Genomic DNA, 19686 nt, shown 5'->3' on the forward strand with positions numbered 1-19686 from the left:
TCTAGACCCCAGCAATACCCAGCCCCTTCTTCTCCCTGTCAACGCAACTGACGTGAGGTCGAACCCGAACCCCGAACCAGGTCAAACCCGGAAGGGAAGAAAATAAAATCAACGCGGGTAAGTCAGTGTGACGAGAGTGGCGTAAAAGAGAAACCTGGCACATGTGTTCCCTCCGTGGATTCGATTCTCGGGCAGCCTGGGTAAGTAACCTGTTTGGAGGTAGAGGATCTATGGGGCGCGCTATCCGGCGGGTAGGCCGCAATGTGCCTAACGAGGCGAAGGGGTGAGGAGACAGCGTTAAGAAAAATTAAGAGAAGGTGTAGGCATGCGGAATCATTATCTCGTGCGGTCGTGTGTACAGGATATGTAAGCATGCTTCAAGAAGCAGCGGAAAAATGCAAATTTATATATTTGGTTGATAAACAGTCGACGTCTATGGAGATTAGAGGCTTCCTAGCTTGTCGCCGCATTCGGAGACGGCCGCACGCCCGCTTCTAGCTGCGACGGCGTGGTATTCGCACCGCCATTGGCACCAGACGCCGTCACTTCACTAGCTCTGGGAGCTTCATTGCCACGACCCCCTGGTAAACCCCCGTTGCGTCGGAACGGCGGAAGTCGGCTGCGAACTCTGGAGAAGAAGCTACCGTTATCGGCCTGCGCCGGTTGGGGTGCCGGCTCCGCACGTTGCTGCTGTCGCGGTCCAGGGCGATTCCTCTGCCAGATCCGAGGCGGACGAGCTTGATTTACTGAATCCGAAGCCGTGCCTCGTGGCATCCCGCGGAAATTGCTCCAGGACGTCAAGGTGCGCTGCGGAGACCTCGGCATATTCACCCGACCGTCGTTGCGAGACGGATCGGCGCCGGGGGAAGTAGGGCTAGTAGGATCACCTTCGGCGGGTGGCGGACGCGGTTTCGGCGTATAATAGTCAGCCTTGCAGAGGGGACATGATGCTCTGCGGTTCGTGAGCCAAGGGTCGATGCAGACAGCGTGAAAAGCGTGGCCACACGTCAAGCCACGGACATCGTCGTCATCCTCCAGCGTATCGATACAGATGGCGCACGTATCGCCCTGCGTTCCTAGCAACTCGGGTGGTAGAGCAGCGTCAATGTGTTCGTCGTCGTCGTCATCGTCGTCATCGTCGATGCTCGCGCGACGGTCGGGGTCTTTCGTCAATACACTCTCCACTGTCTTAGCTTGGGTCAACGGATTATCGGTAGACGTAGCATCGCCGTTTTCGCGGGTTTGGGGGTCACGGTTCGTCGCGTTAGGTTTCGGCTTCTCTTCGTCGGTGGGTCTCGAAGTAGCGGGAGCGTTGGGATGGTCCTCGTCGGAATCGTGTCTCTTCGGCGATATCTCCGACGCAACACCTTCGACGCTCCGTACACTGTTGGCGCGACTCGGGGGGGCGGAGATGCCACCCGCAGTTGGTAAACCTTCACTCGCACGCGCCGCCACCCAAGCCTTGTATTTCATCATCGGAAACTTCTCGTTGACCTCATCCATCGTCATCAATTTCTTCTCACGCCGTCGTCGATGCGGTCTGGCCGGCATGTTGTCGAGGTTGATCGGCTCTCCGTTCTCATCCAGTCCTCGCAGCTGACGGTTCCGGGCATTGTATCGAAAGCAATACTTGACGCCCACGATGATCCTGTCTCTGCGGTTAGCATGGGCGCTTCCACGAGACAACTCAGGTGGGAACGGAAGCTCACCAGAGGTTGGTAAAAACGACGCCGAATCCCAGGGCTACGAAAAACAGCAAGGGCGAACCGGCGCCATCCCGGCTGCCTTGCTCGTTGTTGTTGTTGGTATCACCCGGAGGCGTCGAGGGCGGCAGCGTCGTCGATGTGGAACTAAAAGGAATGGTAGAAGTAGAGCTCGGGAGTGGAGATACGACGCTGCTCGTAATGTCGGGTCCGGGCGTTGCAACCTGTCGCGCGTGGTACTCGACGGTCCTTACGACGACGTGGACGCCGTTCACCAGAGCCTGGTTCAGGACGCCCATCTTCGCCAGCCGTTAGGGAGATAGCCTCGTCGCTAGGCTTACTCAGAAGGGGCCGATCAATCACAAAGCGAGATGATTATTGGCGACGGAAGGCCTCGACTGGTGCGGCCGCGACTCGAAAGAGGATCCTCTCACGACGGCAAAATCGGCCGCGATGCCATCTATTGCGGATACAAGCTGATCAGAGACTCGGCGTGCTGGGAAGACATGCGTCTTCCCGTGGCGGGAGGGAGCGGGAACCAGATGATAGAAGGCAGATGAAGTCGGCCGTGTCTTCCCTCGTCTCTGTTACGGAAGAGGATATGCTAAAGGGGCCCGATGGCTGGCGGGCGATTGTGGGTTTGGTTGGTTGGTTGGTTTGGAGAAGAGGAAGAGTAGGAGGAGGAGGAGGAGGAGGAGGAGGAGGATGAGGAGGACGTGAGGGTGTGTGCAAGTTGTATGGTAGTGTAGATTGGAAGATACTCAGGTAATTCCCATCAGCCTGTAAGCCAGGGAGGGTGGAGAAAAAAACAGAGGTGCGACCGCAAAGGATCCGACTAGTATGTGAATGGGAAAGGCCAGGGTGGGAATTTAGGAGGAGGGGGGGAAGGAAACCCCCGACGGGTCCTGACGGAGACTGACAGTCCTGTGATGTGGTGAAGCGCAGCCGTCCCAGGTTGCCGGCCGGCGGACATGTACCTCTGTTCTCCAGCTATCTGCGCCGCGGAGCTATGTACCCTTACGCATCCAGGCTTCGGCTCGTGCAGGGTGTCGTCCTTTGTGCCATGCCTCGCCTCCATTATCTCGAGACTTTGTAGGCTATCTGGGGAGGTATCTACTATACTCATAGGTAGGTAGGTATTTCGTAGTTGGCCCGGCTCCCGTACCAGGTAGGTCAGGTACCTACCTACCTACCTGCCTACGTAAGGCCTGCGAGGTAGGCAGGCAGGCAGATAGTGTACATGCGCACCCACATCACACACATCACCTCCAAAGTCGAACCTATATTCATGTCAGGGTTGCGACGGGGGCAACCGGGGGCAGGATAGGCAAAGACAGCCAGGCCGGGCCATTCCATGAATCTAAGCAAGTCTTGGCTCCATCGATAGGTGGCTGCGAAGTCTTGAGTCGCCAATCAGGAGGCCGCCCCAGAATCTGGATGGGACGCAGCCTAGCCGGAAGAAGAAAATGAAGAACAGCCCTGGACCTCGTCCTGTCCTTTCTCCTTGGCCGCCACGATGGTATCTGTGGTATGTACGTACTCCTGGCTGCCGTCTGCTCGCCGGGATGGGAACCTTGCACCCACAGGTTGCGACGGCGCCTATATGTACAGAGGTATGAGCACTCATAGGTATCAAGCCGAGAGCGGCCCTTCTGGGTATCCGACGCGAGACACGGCCAGCTACCTAGGTATGCCAGATACGGGTGCCCGCCAACGGCTGAGACCGAGCGTGGAAAACGCAGCAAATTGGGCAACCTTATCCCGTGCGACCCCCGAGAGCGTGGTTGTTGGCTGATGAGATCATCGATTATTCCCGTATGTTTACTTCGTAGTCTCCATCTTATGTAGGTGCTATATATGTGTGTGTGATATGTGTCTATCCACGGTATATACCTAGGTATGTAGACGGGTAAATACCAGGTGGGTGGGGGCTATACGTATGCAGGGTACCTATAATATTCGATGTAGCCAGAGGCCGGTAGGAATTGGCAGCGTGCGGGCAAAAAATTGAGGCCAAAGAACAAAAAAGAAAACAAAGATCGGCCAGCCAGTGTGACTTGCCCAGCCCCCGTTATAATTTCCTGGCCAGGTTCGTTTCGTTTCGAAACGGGAATGGGGAAAACGGTTACTTTAGTGCCTACCTACCTACCTAGGTATTAGACACCATCCTCCATGCCTTACTATTTCTGTAATCAGAGGACCAGGCGTATCTTGTCCTTGTCCTACGGAAAACAGCACGATTTATCCATGTTGCTATTTACTGAAGTCGCTGCTGCTGTTGTGTATCGGAACAGAAACAGTCAGAGGGGCTCACATGCGCATGCATATGTAGGTCGTAGGCCGGTATGGGACGTCGAGCTGACCTGCCTACCTACATATTGACATAGGTATTACACCGTCGAGCACCTCTGCGTCGACATCGTGTGGCAGGAGAGGTGCCTACCTTCGTATAAACCTTCAGCTCTTACGTCGGCGGAAACCCTCCCGCTGCGAATTCCAGTAGCTGACGCCTCTGGGGTGGGCAACGTGCATGCACACATAACACACCTATACTCACTGCATCCTCGGGCTATGGTTGGTGGTGCAGACGTTCTAGAGGGGTCCGTCCGTCTGTCTCCCTATAACCTCTACAGGTGCCTAACCAAAATGGCCCCTACCGCTAAGGGGAAAATACCGGTAGGGAGCGAAGGGCACGGGTACGATACCGTGGACATCTAGCCGTGGGGGGTTTTCCTGACTGAACGGGCGATTATACGGCTACCTGTTCCTTCGTGCCGCCGTCGTCGTGGGCCCGTCTCATTATCTGTACATAGGTAGAACAGAGACGTAAAATATACTTCCTTCCTTCCTATAACCTCTACGCCCCCCCCTCCCCCCAATTTTGTAAAGGACATCACCATGCCTACCAGCGCATTCCACTGTGCAGTAGGTAATACGTCCCTCCATCCATACGCACGTTACCCTGCGAACGGTAGGTACACCGGCCGGCGTGCCCTTGCAACATAGTGATATAGTCGTCGTCGTCACTAACTAGCTTGGGGTTGTATCCTGGCTAACCGAATCGCTGTATCCGTCTGACGGCATTGCTGCACACATGTTCTGGTATTGCTCCCTTCTCTCCGTCTCCAGTCTTCCAGCGGCACTTCTGTGCGAGTCAGCCGCAGACAGGTACCATAAACCCGTATAAACGCTAACATCTACGCGCCCCAGGCCCGCCGTTCGCCGGGTAGGATTCGAAATCTAATTCAGGAATGATAGATTTTAGTTTTAATTTAATTCAGCAGCTCCCGCGATCCCAGTGCTACGTAAGCTCGACACGTTTCCCATCACTTGCTGGAGAGGCGGGGGGGGGGGGCCATAAAATGGTCGTAGTTACTACTGCGTAGTAAGACGGCGCACGCCTTGACGTGCTTGGTGAGGGAGGTATACGATATGTAGGTATATGCGGCGGCACCGCAGCCCACCAGCGCGGCTCGCTGCGCGACTTGCTACAGAACCCACGAGGTCCATCTGGGTAAATTAAATATACCCTATAGGCATATATACCGTTCCAGACGTGCTCGGCAATAGTTATAGGTACATGAAAATTGCGATGCACGCACCGCGTTGGCATTCCGTTGCCTTTCGGCCCTCTTTCTTCTCCCGGCGGCAGACACGGTCGATGCGACGGCTTTGCCCCCCCACAGATTTGCTCCATGTATGCAGCAATCGTGCGGGTATCTCGCCGGCATCTAGCAGGCAGGGTTGTAAAAAAAAGTTTTTAAGTTAAGTTTTAACGAAACTTAACTTAACTTAACTTAAGTTTTTAAAAATGAAAACTTAACTTAACTTAAAAAAGTTTTTGAGAATAGAAACTTAACTTAACTTAAGAAATTTTTCTAAAAACTTAACTTAACTTAACTTAACTTAAAAAAACTTAACTTAACTTAAAAAAACTTAAAAAAACTTAAAATTTTTTTCAAGTTTCTAAATTACGTATTAATAGGTTAAAAAATGTTTTTTATATAATATTTATTAAATATTTAATTACGTAATTTAATTTTAAATTTAATATAATCATAAAAAAAAATTTTTTTTACATATTTTACGATAAAATTTTATAAATGTACGTTAAAAGTATAGAATTTTCAAAAGAAAAAAACTTAGAAAAACTTAAAAAAACTTAAAAAAACTTAAAACTTAACTTAAACTTAACTTAACTTAAACAATTAAAAACTTAACTTAACTTAAAAATTTTTTTCAAAAACTTAACTTAACTTAACTTAACTTAAGTTTTTGAAAATGGAAACTTAACTTAACTTAACTTAAAAAAACTTAACTTAACTTAAAAACTTAAACTTTTTTTTTCAACCCTGCTAGCAGGTAGGCAGGTTGAGGGAACCCCCCCCGTGTCGGGTCATGAGCAACCTAAAAGGTGCGGATAGACCATGTCTCGTGTCTCCCACACGCATCCGTGATCGTTTTAAGACTCCACGCGCCAACATTTGCACAGCTCAATAACCTTAACTTCATTCCTGTACAGGCAATCCCGTTACAAACGCACGGATGACGCTAGATTCGACCGACCGCGCGCTCTCCCGGTCCCTGCCATGATGCTACCCAGAATTGCCCCGGTCAGCCGATGCGAGAACATGCGATGCGGTATTTGTCACTATGCAGGCCAATCGAAGGCACAGCAGTGGTCGGAGAGCAACGAGGCTGGCCAGAGTGCCGAGAACGCCGCGGACATGGCGTCGTACTAGCCGCGTGTGTGGTAGGGTTGTGTTTGGTTTCGTAGAACTAGACGTATTACTAGAAGAGTCAGTCAGTTGCAGGCACGGCGCACAGATTCTTGGCTGGCCTGTCTTCTTCTCCTAACGCGGCCGTAGGATGGTTATCTACAGACAGACAACACGGATACCTGGACCCCCGTAGCGCCGTCAAGTTGTTCCCCCCCGGCCGCTATCGAAGGCACGTATGCATTCGGCGACGAAGCGTGAGAGATCTAGGTATGGTAGACAGGGAGTGAGTGCGCCATGAAGAGATAGTAAGGGAATGGGCGGGCTGGGGTGGAGCACGGCCAAAGTGCTAACACTAAGCTATGCATGTATACGTACATAGCGTATGCATGTATGCACGCCCCGGGTTGCCGGCCGATCTCCATGCCCAGGTAGGCTAGAAACTCTAATAAAAAGTGGGAAGGTACGCGTACGAACCTTCCCACGGACCTTCCCACACCCGCTAGCCCGTCCCGACCCCGCGCGAGCGAGGGTCATGGATTATATAATCCCATCGTGGCTGTGCAGGTCTTGGCCCATGCGCGCGGAAGTGTGAGCACAGCTCGGCCAACATGCCCTGGGTACCTAGGTAGGTACCTACCCTCTGCCACTACGTTGGGTGTCCAGGTATGTATCTGGGCATGTATACTCATACTGCGTAAACCACGTGCCTGATAGCAGGTCACTTATGTAAGCGCCCTTTTTCCAGTCACCTAACCCGCCGGTCGGTCCGTCGGTCGGCTTACCTGCCCCCCCCCCCAAAAAGGACAAAAAAAAAAAGGCCAAATCGTCAACCGAGAGTTGTTCCTCGCCTCCTCGCCTCCAGCGCCGCCCCCTCTGCCAGCCGCTTTTGGTTTCCGACATTTCCACGTCGCGAACCACCACCCATCACGTTACTCGCTAGCCGCACCTCGTCTCCTCGAAAAATAGCCGGAGTCTGATCACCCCTGCGCAATGCCCTCTACTCAGCTTCCCACGTCGGGCAACCCTCTGTAAGCAATGCCCTGCTTTTCTCTGACTATCGATCGTGGCTGAGCCCCGCCTACGTCAAGTGCGTAGGCTGTCCCGTCATCATCCTTCCGAGACTGCCGTGCTGATGGCGTGGGTCGCCCAGCGTCTTCTTTGACATCACCCTCGGAGGTAAGCGCTTATTCCTATCCCCCATTCCTATTCCCATTCCCACGGAACGCCCCAAGTTGGGTTCTTGCGGATCACCAACGGGCTGGTCCAGGAATACGTCACGTGATCGGATCGTCGCCGTCTTCCCTATCCGCTAACCCTTTCTTTACGTCTCGTTGCGGGTTCTGATCGAGAGCAGGTGAACCTCTCGGCCGAGTTACTTTCGAACTCTTCAAGGATGTGGTACCCCGTACCGCAGAAAACTTCCGCCAGTTCTGCACTGGCGAGTCCAAGAATAATCGGGGCCAGAGCCAAGGCTACAAGGGAAGCCGGTTTCACAGAGTCGTATGCTTCCTCCGAATCGTTGCCGGGTTTCATCGCACTAATCGGAAACAGATCAACAACTTCATGATTCAGGGTGGGGACTTTCTCAATGGCGATGGCACCGGAAGCACCGTAAGTCGGCATACTAGGTTAAGTAGGCTTTGGTGCCTAGTGCTAATCGCCGCTCTCTATTAGTGCATCTATGGCACCAAGTCGTTCGCGGACGAGAACTTCTCTCTCAAGCACACCGAGAAAGGCTTGCTTTCTATGGCGGTCGGTCGATCTACGTCGGACTCGTCTCGCTTCTCTGTGCTAACTACCGCTAGAATTCCGGTCCAAATACCAATGGATCCCAATTCTTCATCACCACCGTGCCGACTCCCCACCTAGATGGAAAGCACGTGGTTTTTGGCAAGGTGGTCGATGGCATCGATGTTATCGAAAAGATCGAGAAAACTAAGACTGGCCGCCGCGGACGAGACATCCCCGATTTAGACGTCGCGATCGCGCAATGCGGCGAAATGTGAAGTGCCGACAGCAGTGGGCTACCGTCTACTAGGCTCTAGGGAAAGTAGAACTCGTGCATGGCAGCGTATGTTAACACACCGTTCGCAGCTATATGAGGTAAGTGTCTTTTTATCTATCGTTATACATATTACCACGAATACCCCTTGCATCTCGAACCTTCAAACCCCACAACTACCTTGTTGCGTATGCAGATATGGCGAACTTTCGAGGGCACTATATGCCACGCGAAGATTTCCACGCTGAAGATACTCCCAAACACTGACAGTTCTCTGGAAGCCTCAGTGATAGTAGAGGAGATGTGGTGAACTAATTCGACCGTTCCCGGAAAGACAGGTGCCGTATATTATCTAGAAACGTTGCATTCCAGAAAGATAATAACTTGAAGGCATGGGCCTCAGTCCAACAAGGCGACACGTGAGAGCAATTTTTGGTGTTGCATTTCCACTCGAAGTAATAGACCGTGCCTCGTGTTAATTGACGAAGTTTGGCCAACCTAACTAGGCCTACTGAAGTGAGAAAAATACTTACCCCTTGCCATGACATATTATCATCTCATACTGGCCTCATTTGCAGAAAAGTTGTCAAGTAAGCCCCCTCCCCTTCCTGAACGATTTTGTGAAACGTTAGTATCACTTACCGAGCCATGGAACCGGGAGAGGTAGGTCTATACGACGCAAGGACGCGATGCTATTATGTACAGCATGCCAATAGGGTAAGTTTGCCTACTCACACCTAAGCATAATGTGTAGATCTGTATAGAGTGCGCGCAGACGGAAACATGTCTTAGGTAGGTGGGTACTGGCGATTCCCCTGAGGTGTGCCACGACGTGAGTATATGGTTCAGAGAGGTTCGTAACGGCTCGACGACTTCTAGAAACTCTCTCTCATCAGCCCACCCCCCCAAGCCCTCCGGCATATCCCTGTCTGTCACGTAGCTAGTTTCGAGCGACGTGTAAACCAACGGGTTGCGCGTGGCGCTGGCAGAGAGGTGCCGGAGAAAGCTCTGTATTAGCCGACTAGCTAACTAGAAGGAAAGAAACGAATGCGGAGCTAGCTAGTGAATATCTAATAGGTTTGGTTGCTCTGACTAGAGGTGTGTGCCTGCGTAACGGGCTACCTAACGGGGCTACCGTCGCCGCGAGTTCTTATTCATGATCCGTCTACTGAGCCCAGTCGACGAACTTCCTCACGAGGGCGATGATTTTGTCCCGTTTCTTCTCCACCCGTACTTCCCTATTACACAGAACTCCCCCCGGTTTGTTAAAGGTCGAATTCACCTCTAAGAACTTGCTTATCTCGTTAGTGCCGCCCGGGATTTTTTATAAGATTTGCTTCATGCCGTTGAATGTCTTGACGATGCCTAAAGAATCCTCTGTCACTGCATCAGTACTATCCAGCGTTTTCTTATTCTCATCACTGAACCCTGTCTCCTTTCGATATGTTTCGATCGCCGCTAGCCGGACGCAGTAGATGACGAGAGCTGCGAGCCCTGCGGCTAGCGCAGTCGCAATGGACGACCCCGTCTTGGGGATATCCCCGTCCGGATCGACCGTGTCCTCTCCTCTCTCGGTGACCTCGTGGCCTGGCAGGAGGAAGTCGAGCTGGCTTTCCTTCCCCACCCACTCGTGCCTTTCGTTGTTCGCCGTGGCGGCGCCGATCTTGAAGATCCGCGCCGCTAGGCCCGCGCAGCCCACCGGGTAGTATTTGCTGAATTCCTTATCGGTCATGGACCCTTCGTCGGGGACCGCGCAGAAAATAAGCGCGCCTTTCTCGTGCGCGAGCTGCAAAGCCTTCCGGATTCTCCCCCCCCACGGCCCTCTCCGCATCGTCTGTCTCCGCCGCCGCCATCACTGTTCACGAAATCGAAATGATATCAAACCCGCGCGTTGCGCAGTACTCGACGGCCTATGCCAATCCAAGTTAAGACAAACCTCGCGAGTCGTGATGCCACGCCTTACCTCAGCTGCGCTCTCGGGTGTAAAGTAGAATTTGAGTCCGTCTCCGGGAATGACTTTGAGTCTACAGGAGAATATTTTTGCTCCCGGGCAGACTCGACAAATCATGCTGGCCATCAGAGTGCCATGCCCAGTCTGAGACTCGTGGAACGGTTTTCGGGCCCCCGGTAGGTCTGCGCCGTCGTATCCATCATCGAAGCTCCAGCTGTCTTTAATCTTTCCCTGGGGCGGCTCATGCCCGAATTGGACCCCATCGTCGATTAGAGCTACACTCACATCCTTCTTCAACTCGTCGGGCAGGCTAGCGAAGAACTCCTTGTCATCTTCAGGATTGAGGGCCTCGATGCTATCCGCGAAGGTATTCATTATACGGAGCTATTTATGTGTTTCTGCAGACGAATCGCGTATCCTGACTAATCCACCCGCCCTCGCTGCCCGCACATGATCCTGCACAGGCTGCACACCCCTGCAATATGAATAGTTTCCACTCTAGCCGAGGCCGTGTCCTTATATGTGTGGCCACCCCTCTTGGGGGGCAGGGACCAAAAAATGGCCACTGCCCAAGAAGACTGCAGTAAATATACCCTAAAAGAGGTAGTCGTCCTTGGCCCGTTTTGGGTCTGTTTACATATGTTATTCGATGCTCTAGCCGGGCACCACGAAAAATCTGAAAAAGCCATGACGAAGGTAACTGAGGTGGGTAATAGCGGACACTTATCGGCGCCGGCGACCAGGCCAACATCTGTCTGCTACAGGCCGGCCAGAGGCGCTACTGCGAGGCGGAGGGTGAATACTTCATCAAGGGCATCCTGCCAGTCGGCCGCGTGAATTTAATGTATCCGACGCAGTGGCCGGCAGAGCGGATCAAGAACGAGCATACGGCACTCGACCTCGTGAAAGAGAAAACCAATATCCCGGTACCCAGGGTCCTCGAGAGCGGTTTCCACGATGAGTTTGGCTACTACCTGAAGCTGGAGTGGGCGGACGGTATCGACCTGGGCGATATTGTTGACGGGAGAGGTGCCGGGGCGGCCTGCCTGGTGATGCCCGGCCAGGACGGACATGCGAGCTCGGGTCGGTGCGACAAATGCCGAGCTATAGCGATGGCAAACGCAGACCTTTTCGTGCGTGAGGTGGTTTACCCGGCGCTGGAGGGGTTACGGAGCTGCCAGACCGGACTGAACGGCACTGTGGTCCCGCCGCCGTGGATCAGCGATGACGACCGGCGCGAGTACTGGCCCGTTAAGACGTCCGACAGCGCCGTAGGAACGGATCCCTCCTTCGTCCTCTGCCACGGCGATCTGTCCTATCACAACATACGCGTCGACCCCGCCACCCTCCAGGTTAAATGGCTTTTCGACTGGGAGTACGCCGGCTTCTTCCCCGAGGAGTTCATGCGCATCTTCTCCCCTACTCGCGCCGACTACGGACGCCTGTACAATAAAGACGAGCGCAAACAGCGCTTTATCGACTTGCTCGAGTAATTGAGGTTTTCTATACCAACCTCTATTCTTTCGTTCGTCTGGCTCGACGGATGCACTAAGGGAGAGGGAGGGAGAAGGTGGCTTGAAGAGCCCCGCAAGCCAGCAAGGCGTCGGTGTCGGGTCACAAGAGAAGAAACTACGCTGAAAAACCTACTCTTCCCCCCCAAACTGACGAGTGGCATCAACTTATATCCACCATTGCAGCAGAGCAACACATCGACGAGATTCTCGATTTAGCAGCTGACCCAGATCAGGATGATCTTGAAAGCAGCGACGTCGGCGACGTCGAAGATGGCGATGGCCATGACGATGATCATTCTTCTACCATTGACGACGCTGACAGCCACCACCTCAGTGGGCAAAGCATTGATTGCTTAACGTTGAACACAGTCCTTGATGGCCTGGTCGCAGCCTATAATCAAGAGATACCTAAACTTAACTCTAGTAAGTAACGCATGATTTCCTTACTATCTTTTCTCGCTTCCCCTAGCGATCTGCATGCTTTAGATCGTAATAAGGCTAGATACCTTAATCGACGATACTGTAAAGCGGTTCAGCAAGACATAAGTTCTGACTATTATTTTGTCTAGTCCCTGAACCTCAGCGCGGTAATATTAAACGTCACGACATATAGTACATGCGTATACTCAATGGCTTCTTCGATGGAGCTGAAAGGACGGATATTAGCGAGGTCAGATCTACGCCTTTTAGCTACGGGACTCTCAAGTGGCTACAGGCCAATGCAGGGCCTCAAACTCGCAACGCTATTCTAGAGTTCCTGCTTCATCCTCTGATCAGATCATATCCCGGCATTAGAAGATAGCTACGAAACATCATCAGATGTCGAACACATCCTTCGTCATTCTGGCTTCACAGACGGAGGCACAGCCTATTTTCTGCAGTCTTTCTTACCGCGATACTTATCAAGCCTCCTCCACAAGGATGTCTAGCCACAGATCTCCGGTAAGTTACTTCTCTACAGCTACTACTGCGTCTTGTTAATACTAATTATAACGTCCTAGGATCGCCACCGTCGCCGCTAAGAATTATTACTGCCTGGAGGTCCCACTTCCTTAGTAGCCGTATGCGTTAGATCTGCATGTACTTTGCGCGAAGGGTTATATTAGCGAGAACAATAAGGGTTACGGAGCTGATGAGTCTACTCTCACTGCAGCAACTAAATCGGAAGAGCTATTCGAATGGCCCCCAGATGATATGCGATACAAAGCCTTGTCCTCTACCTTCTCCGAAGTTCTTGACCCTAAGCTCAAAGCGTCCACGCTACCAGAAGAGCAATTAGAAATTCTGCTTACAAGGGTTGGACCAACTCAATTCGCCTAACATCGAATATCAACCCTACGAATCTTAATAAGCATCATAAGGAGCCACTACCAGGACATCTTTAACGGAGAGTAAGAATATGCAAATGATAACCACTTTTGGACTATGCTATTCATTGGGCCATTGAACTCGGAGTAGAAGATCGAGAATGTGAAAGTTTTGTGTTACCGCTTTGGCTGGGTTCTTAAGTACATGAGGACTGGAACACTTTCCCCGGAGGCGGTCTTGGCTCAGGACATCATGCGAGAAGCTCTTGAAGAGTCCGTTTTAGCAAGGATACAACACCCTTATAACTACGACGTAGGTGTTTCAGCGTCTATATATCTGTACCCAGACCTTGATACAGAATGGGTCCAGAAACTTTTCATCTCTCATAGCGACCGCGGTAAACTCGACGCTAGATTGAAACGTGATCTGCCTTCTTGCAGCTTTTACGCTTTCTGCGACCTCTATGGCATACTGATACCCCAGCTCTGGGAAGAGTCTGCCTTGCGATTCAAGTTCATGGTTGACCCGGTCTTTGCCTCAGGACCACTGCCTCTGGACCCAGCCTTGACAGCACAGCCAGCGGCGCTACGTGTCATGCGCAACGTGTGGAGAGGCCCGCGGGAGCCTCATCAGAGAGAGGGGGGAAGAATTCTGCTAAAGAAGATGTGCTTACGGGTAACCATATTACTATGTAGATACCGAGAATCCCGTTTGTATCTTTAAATAATTCTATTGTTTGTCGCTTCTGATGGCAGATTTTTATTCCTGGTACGCTTCCGAGTCTGGATAGGAGAGGTAAGTGAATATTATTATGGCTAATAGGCCTGGACGCTTACCTATATCCGTTGTAGATTGGCCTAAGAGGTCTTCGAAGAGGCGTTGACCGCTTTCTCCGCGAAGTTATCCGCGACCGAATAGAAATGGATTACCGACACGAACCACGGAAATCTTGACTCTGTTCTCGAAGCAGTCTCACGCATCCGGGACCAATACGAAGCGCGCAAGGATAATTCAGAAGTCCGACGGGCACTGGTTAAGGTGTCGGCGAAGATACACTATTATAGCGGAATTTTATATGTGTTGGCTTCGCATCATCCCGGTAAGTAGCATTTCTCCCCTCTAACTTCAGTGTAATTTCTCACAATAGACAGAATACGTGGCTTTAGCTTGGGGTGCCATGAAATTCCTGTTTGTTGTGAGTCTCTAGAGTTGACTCTTCAGTCGCAACGCAAGTTCTCATGCGGAACACGAAGGGGGTCACAAACCATGAAGAAGTGATCGAGAAACTTTCTTCAGGGTTGAGCCACGTTGCTGGAATCTTACCGCGCGCAAAGATTATCGTGAAGCTGTATTACCCACAGGCCAAACATGTCGTTGCTGGCGCTCGAGTGGTACCAGGAGAGCAAGTGGAAACACATTAAACATGCGTTCACACAACCCTTTAAATTGCGATTCAACGACATCGTCCAGAGCATAACCGCGCTGTCTCAAGAAATGACTGCGATGGATATTGCTAGCAGCTATCTCGAACAGCGGGAAATACGCAAGGTCGTTCAAGAAGTACGCCGCAGACAGAAGCAATCGACCCGTGGACTGGAACAATTGTCCTGTGCAGTGAAACAATTGACCCGTAGAATGTCCCGTGGGTAGAAACAAAATCGCGAAATCTCGCTCCAGTTGCAGGCCCTAATAACGCGAGTCATCAATGAACCTCCAAGGGTTGACTTTCTTCAGCAGCCCTCGGAAATCCATCTTGACCAGATCCGCGTCCGTCTTGCCTCAGTCCCTCTCCCCGACCCGGTCGAGGCGTTTCAAGCATCGCTATTTCTCTCCAACAGACAGCGCCAGCGGCCCTCGAATTGGGGGCCGGCATTCTTGCTTAACGACAAAATCCGAGACTGGAACCGTTCCCCGAACTCATCTCTGGTCATGGTGAAAGGACTGGGAAATCGCGGTACCGCATCCGGGACTTCTGTGCCCGGTCTATTGCAGCGCTTCAGGACACCGGAATTCCAGTCATCTGGGCCTTGAAAACAATGATGGCGGGCAGAGAGACCGATACAGGCGATGTGTCTACGATCGATCTCCTCAAATATCTAATTGTGCAGGCTGTTGTCATCAACAAGAAAATTCGGAACTTTGACCCCCTGAACCAGCGTATTCAAGCGTATCAAAATATCGGAACCGAGGATCAGTAGGTTAGTATACTTGCTTCAGTCCTTTAAGGTATCCCACTACTCTACATTCCCGTCGATGTCGAAGTGCTGCGTCAGTCTCAAGAGAACCTGGCGCGATTCTGGGCGTCAGGATTGGTCAAGATGCTGTCCGGTCTCTCTACCCGGAATACTAATACCGTCATTAGGTGAGTATCAATCAACTAACCGGCAGAAAACTAGCCCTAACGGGTAGCGATTGCTAACTTGAGATAGGGTGGCTTTACTAAGTTATGGCTCATCGCTATTCAACGAAAGTCAAAACCACCGAGATCTCTTGATGGTGATAAACCATTCAAGGCAAACTCGGCTCGCTCTGAGAGCGCTGCACCCTGGAGCTGCCCACTCCAGCCAGAACCCCCTTGAAGTGCGGCTGTTGGCGGAGGAGAGAAAGACCCGTCCTCAAGTGAAAAGACCAATACGCCGAAAACGAAGGAATATTAGGTAGATTTCTGGCCTGTGGCTTGTCTAGATGTTCATCTCGTCTACCTAAGTCGAGGCAATTGTGGCGGGACGAGTCATCATACTGTGATGAAAGGTTCCTCGGTAACATGGGCTATTTGTGGTGGTTTCGTTGATGTATTTTGGGGAAATTTCCTTCTGCGCTCAACCCCGGAAAGCCGAACATGAATATCTAGCAGCCCTTCCACCTCACTTTAACTCGCATTTCGACTCTTTTCGATCTGTTCAGATTTCATTGCTTTTAGTTGGAGGTGGTAGCTGAGATCAGCCGAGGTTAGGTCGTCGAAAGTCGTTAGGGTGGCCTCTCCACGCGCCGATGGCTGCGCCCGAGAGCGGTAGATGTCGCGGATAAACTTACGCATTCCCGAAAGGCCTGCGTCGCTTGGTACGGGCGCAAGCTGCGGTGGCGGCGTGGCGCCGTCTCCTGGTGAGAGATTTGAAGAACTTTCGCCCATACTTTGGCGAGGACTACGCCATTCTCTGATCCAAGAGCTTACGGAGTTTCCCAGGTCGGTGAAGCGGCCTATAAATAGAACAAATACGACTGGGAGACACAAACACATGAGTCCAACGTTGATCTCGATTAAACTGTTGTGGCCTAGTTCAGTATCTTCTCGTTCCAAATTCCTTATGTACAGCGAAAAGAAATTAAGAGGAGTAAGAGGAGTAAGAGAGAAAGACTTGGCCCACCTAGTTGCATACACCGGGACTATGGTCCATGTGAAATCTGACGGGTCAAAGACCCTCCTATCTGACCGGATGATCAGGTTGGTCAGAGCTGCCCCAGCTGCTCTAGGTGAAGGCGTTAGCCAAATCTCTCGCCTATAGCGAGCTTGATGATGACTTACAATAACCCCGTGAGAAAAATAAGGCTGACCCCTATCTTCCGCCTTTTCGACAGACCTAATTTCGGCACCTGGTGGAGAGGGATAAATAAGATGTAAAGGTCGGTTATGAAGCTGAAAGAAACGGCCGCAGTGATAAGATCTATCGCTATGCGACCACAGCGGTCATGGAGCGAGGGGGAGAGCCAGTTCTCTCTCGGAAATGGGGCGCATGCCACGATGTCGATGATCACGAAGATAACACTAAAGGTGATTACCGCAGCCATGCCTCCCCACACCATATAGCGAATATAAGTGATGGGGCTGAACAATCGATGGTAGAAGGCCAGAAACCCAATCTTAATTGTGGTATTGGCAATCCGAATGAGAATGGAGTCGGCCAAGGATCCCTACGCACGGGTCAGGTTGAGCATGGATTGATGTTTAATCGTTTTCAGGGGCGAAAGCCTTACCTTTTGGTACGCCATATAATGTGAGAGTGGCACATCCCAAAGGTGAATGCCTAGTATCCCACCGCCTGGTCTGAAGAGAACTGCAGATTATCTCAGCACACTTCGATGTTGTTACGTGGATGTGCCTGGAGAGACGAGAAGGCGTACGATGGAGAATGACTCCGGAATAGGACAAGGTAAGGATCTAGGCGATTCGCGACATTAGCAACATTACCGAATATTATGCCCCTGTGCGTTGACGATTGTGGCTGGTGGTAGACTCACCGTCGCAACAATACAAATCCCTAATTTAACGAATTAGCTCAAGCCATCACCAACAGCAGGTAGGGAAGTGTACAATCATCTGCACCGAACGAACGAGTGACTTTTTGGCGAGCATAGACACGTAAGGACACGAGTAGGACGATAAGAGCGGAAAGGATGGCGATTAGAATAATTAACTGGTGAGACCTGTCTTCGGGATTGACGAAGTCAGATGTGCGTCCCGGAGGTGGTGGTCTCACCGACGTGCGATCCAGATACCCGGGGTCCATGCTGGCGTAGGCGTGCCGGCAAAAGTTCGAGCTACAGCAAAGGGCCGGAAGGTTGAAGTCAGGTCGGACGGATGAATCGAGATGATGATGAGTTGAAAGTGTAAGTGCATGAAAACCCCAAAGCTGAAGCTGCTCCAGTGTACGGAAGAAGCGAGGCTTTAAACTGCGGAGGCACCAAGCAGGATGCCCCGCCTGCTGTGAGTTCCCCCAGGTGCTTCTGTGATACACGAATATGTATGTCAGATTTGGCATACGAGCAACGCAAGGGAAGATTGCATGGTGCTACGGTAACCGTTGATCGTTTTGCTCTTAGGGTTACGAGGAGGGTTAGATTAATTATCATAGGTGGTAGGCGGCATGGAAGAAGGGTACGACATTGAGTTAGCAGGCCTCGTACAGTGGCCGATCTGTTACGGTGGTGTAGTTGGGCACCTACAGTTCACCTAAAGTTCCACCCGAGCAGTTTCGAGGATCTCTTCTTTCGACACGACTTTCCAAACTGGGAAAAGGGCACCAAGATAGCAACGCAGCCTCCTCACTGCACTACGGCTAACATGTTAGGCTTACAACTCCTCGAAGAGCATCGCCAACGTTCATATATATTCTTAAGAGACTCACATAACTGAAACTTAGTTACAACGTCCCCAGGTCAACTTATATGGTTGTGCTAGTCCCCAGGCCACTATCATATCAACGGGATATAATCTTTTGCTAGGGAGCATGGTAGCGAGATAGAATAGGACTACGTTAATAACGTTATCGGGCCGTGCACTTTAGTTAGATAATCAGCCACCTGGATCCAATAGGCCTAGATTCACTGGTATGATGACTGCTAATCACTCACAATCACTTCTCCGAGTTGGAGATGCGCGTATCGTATGCTCTCCTTCCAGACCAACTCCCGCTTTTATGTATCTCTAGACTCTTCGCTGGTCCCCAAGAGCTCCTCGTCAGGGTAGTATAAGCCCTCGGGAAACTTGCCTAGTTGGGGACTCGAGTTGAAGGACGCGTCGAGGGTCTGTGACACTGACTTCTGTGTGCCCTGTACGAGGTCGTTCGGCGTGAGTATTGCTACGGCCGGATGACCTGAAATGTCGGCACGCTGACGATCTAGGACGCGTGGCCGCAGCGCCAAAATCTGCTCCGCGATGATGGGTCCTCATATGTGGAGATGCTTTTAGGTATTTTCGGCTTCAAAGCTGACCTGGTCGTGAACAATGGTATTGTATTTCTCGTGCGTAAAATCATGGGTACGTCCGTTCCGTTTGTCGTGTGGACTAGTACGAAAAAACTAATATACATCAGCTCGGGCAGGACACTGCCTCAGGTTCAGGGGTGAACGATAGCCTACTCGTGGAACTAGCTTTCGACTAAAAATATCCATCCTGAACCCTTGTCGACGTTACCCTTAACCAGGAGCAACGTCAAAAGCTAGTGATTGAGGTGGTTGGCACTAAATACCATACCCAAACCATCCTCTTCCAGACTCGCTCGCCAAAGTCCTGGAATTCCGCAGTGAGGACGAGCGCCCGGATCGGTGGGACGGTCGGTACCGCAACGCGCATATTAACGGTCTCGGCTGCTAAAGGAGCATTGCTGATATTGTATAGACCCAAAGACACGATACCCTGAGCGTGTGATGGGTATAGAACGCGTAGAGGCGTGACGCACGGCGGGCATAGGCTGCGAAACGACTTGATCGGCGATATCAGTTCCAGGGCCACCGTTGGGGCCGGTGACTACGACCGTCCCTTGGCAGTACCCATGTCCGCGGAGTCACGGATATGATTTACTAATGACTGCATAAGGTGCAATCTGGTAAGTTAGGATACCGCTCTACGGACTACCCCTTTACGGACTACCGCGTTTAGACCTACGAACGCGTTTTTTAACGCGATGCCGTTACTTAAATAACCTATAATTTCTCGATTAGTTTTAATCCTCCGTAACTTATCTTACTATTAACTTATTCCTAAATTCTT

At 51.5% G+C, this 19686-nt stretch overlaps 7 protein-coding genes across 7 annotated transcripts; 4 read left to right on the plus strand and 3 right to left on the minus strand.

Annotated features, from left to right (window-relative positions):
- Positions 1–308: 308 nt before the first annotated feature.
- Positions 309–2270, minus strand: GGS23DRAFT_459127 (uncharacterized protein). The gene is made up of 2 exons (XM_051514094.1): positions 1710–2270; positions 309–1648 (listed from the first exon to the last, which is right to left on the minus strand). Exons 1-2 carry the CDS (start codon positions 2000–2002, stop codon positions 454–456), a joined length of 1488 nt encoding a protein of 495 aa, XP_051373390.1. The 5' UTR covers positions 2003–2270; the 3' UTR covers positions 309–453.
- A 5031-nt stretch (positions 2271–7301) lies between these two features.
- On the plus strand, positions 7302–8448 carry GGS23DRAFT_459195 (putative U-snRNP-associated cyclophilin). The gene is made up of 6 exons (XM_051514095.1): positions 7302–7452; positions 7575–7600; positions 7779–7924; positions 7976–8035; positions 8099–8176; positions 8230–8448. The coding sequence occupies exons 1-6, from the start codon at positions 7415–7417 to the stop codon at positions 8428–8430; spliced, it is 549 nt and encodes a 182-aa protein (XP_051373391.1). The 5' UTR covers positions 7302–7414; the 3' UTR covers positions 8431–8448.
- Positions 8449–9750: 1302 nt separating this feature from the next.
- On the minus strand, positions 9751–10752 carry GGS23DRAFT_595394 (peptidase S8/S53 domain-containing protein; the record flags this gene model as incomplete). The annotated part of the gene is made up of 2 exons (XM_051518300.1): positions 9751–10212; positions 10390–10752. The coding sequence occupies 2 exons, from the start codon at positions 10750–10752 to the stop codon at positions 9751–9753; spliced, it is 825 nt and encodes a 274-aa protein (XP_051373392.1).
- A 345-nt stretch (positions 10753–11097) lies between these two features.
- GGS23DRAFT_459332 (uncharacterized protein) lies at positions 11098–12322 on the plus strand. Its single transcript, XM_051514096.1, has one exon. It carries the CDS (start codon positions 11220–11222, stop codon positions 11868–11870), a length of 651 nt encoding a protein of 216 aa, XP_051373393.1. The 5' UTR covers positions 11098–11219; the 3' UTR covers positions 11871–12322.
- An 836-nt stretch (positions 12323–13158) lies between these two features.
- On the plus strand, positions 13159–13992 carry GGS23DRAFT_459345 (uncharacterized protein). Its single transcript, XM_051514097.1, has one exon. The coding sequence runs from the start codon at positions 13404–13406 to the stop codon at positions 13920–13922; it is 519 nt and encodes a 172-aa protein (XP_051373394.1). The 5' UTR covers positions 13159–13403; the 3' UTR covers positions 13923–13992.
- Positions 13993–14567: 575 nt separating this feature from the next.
- Positions 14568–15397, plus strand: GGS23DRAFT_595397 (uncharacterized protein; the record flags this gene model as incomplete). Its single annotated transcript, XM_051518301.1, has 3 exons — positions 14568–14759; positions 14877–15131; positions 15200–15397. The coding sequence occupies 3 exons, from the start codon at positions 14568–14570 to the stop codon at positions 15395–15397; spliced, it is 645 nt and encodes a 214-aa protein (XP_051373395.1).
- Positions 15398–15833: 436 nt separating this feature from the next.
- GGS23DRAFT_561405 (uncharacterized protein) lies at positions 15834–18111 on the minus strand. Its single transcript, XM_051515945.1, has 7 exons — positions 17509–18111; positions 17436–17455; positions 17319–17355; positions 17172–17251; positions 16723–17108; positions 16565–16666; positions 15834–16462 (listed from the first exon to the last, which is right to left on the minus strand). The coding sequence occupies exons 1-7, from the start codon at positions 17954–17956 to the stop codon at positions 16069–16071; spliced, it is 1467 nt and encodes a 488-aa protein (XP_051373396.1). The 5' UTR covers positions 17957–18111; the 3' UTR covers positions 15834–16068.
- Between the last annotated feature and the right edge of the window lie 1575 nt (positions 18112–19686).

This window comes from Durotheca rogersii (assembly GCF_024521655.1).
Source record: "Durotheca rogersii strain YMJ 92031201 chromosome Unknown GGS23scaffold_6, whole genome shotgun sequence".
Taxonomy (NCBI): domain Eukaryota; kingdom Fungi; phylum Ascomycota; class Sordariomycetes; order Xylariales; family Xylariaceae; genus Durotheca; species Durotheca rogersii.

Excerpts from the sequence above, each read along its gene's own strand:
- GGS23DRAFT_459127 (XM_051514094.1), bottom strand. The coding sequence starts at position 2,002 with ATGGGCGTCCTGAACCAGGCTCTGGTGAACGGCGTCCACGTCGTCGTA. Across the intron at positions 1,649-1,709 it reads GTCGTTTTTACCAACCTCTG|GATCATCGTGGGCGTCAAGT; the intron begins GTGAGCTTCCGT and ends CCGCAGAGACAG.
- GGS23DRAFT_459195 (XM_051514095.1), top strand. The coding sequence starts at position 7,415 with ATGCCCTCTACTCAGCTTCCCACGTCGGGCAACCCTCT. Across the intron at positions 7,453-7,574 it reads CCCACGTCGGGCAACCCTCT|CGTCTTCTTTGACATCACCC; the intron begins GTAAGCAATGCC and ends TGGGTCGCCCAG. Across the intron at positions 8,036-8,098 it reads GCGATGGCACCGGAAGCACC|TGCATCTATGGCACCAAGTC; the intron begins GTAAGTCGGCAT and ends GCTCTCTATTAG.
- GGS23DRAFT_459332 (XM_051514096.1), top strand. The coding sequence starts at position 11,220 with ATGTATCCGACGCAGTGGCCGGCAGAGCGGATCAAGAACGAGCATACG.
- GGS23DRAFT_459345 (XM_051514097.1), top strand. The coding sequence starts at position 13,404 with ATGAGGACTGGAACACTTTCCCCGGAGGCGGTCTTGGCTCAGGACATC.
- GGS23DRAFT_561405 (XM_051515945.1), bottom strand. The coding sequence starts at position 17,956 with ATGCCAAATCTGACATACATATTCGTGTATCACAGAAGCACCTGGGGG. Across the intron at positions 17,252-17,318 it reads TTCCGGAGTCATTCTCCATC|TTCTCTTCAGACCAGGCGGT; the intron begins GTACGCCTTCTC and ends GATAATCTGCAG. Across the intron at positions 17,109-17,171 it reads ATTATATGGCGTACCAAAAG|GGATCCTTGGCCGACTCCAT; the intron begins GTAAGGCTTTCG and ends ACCCGTGCGTAG.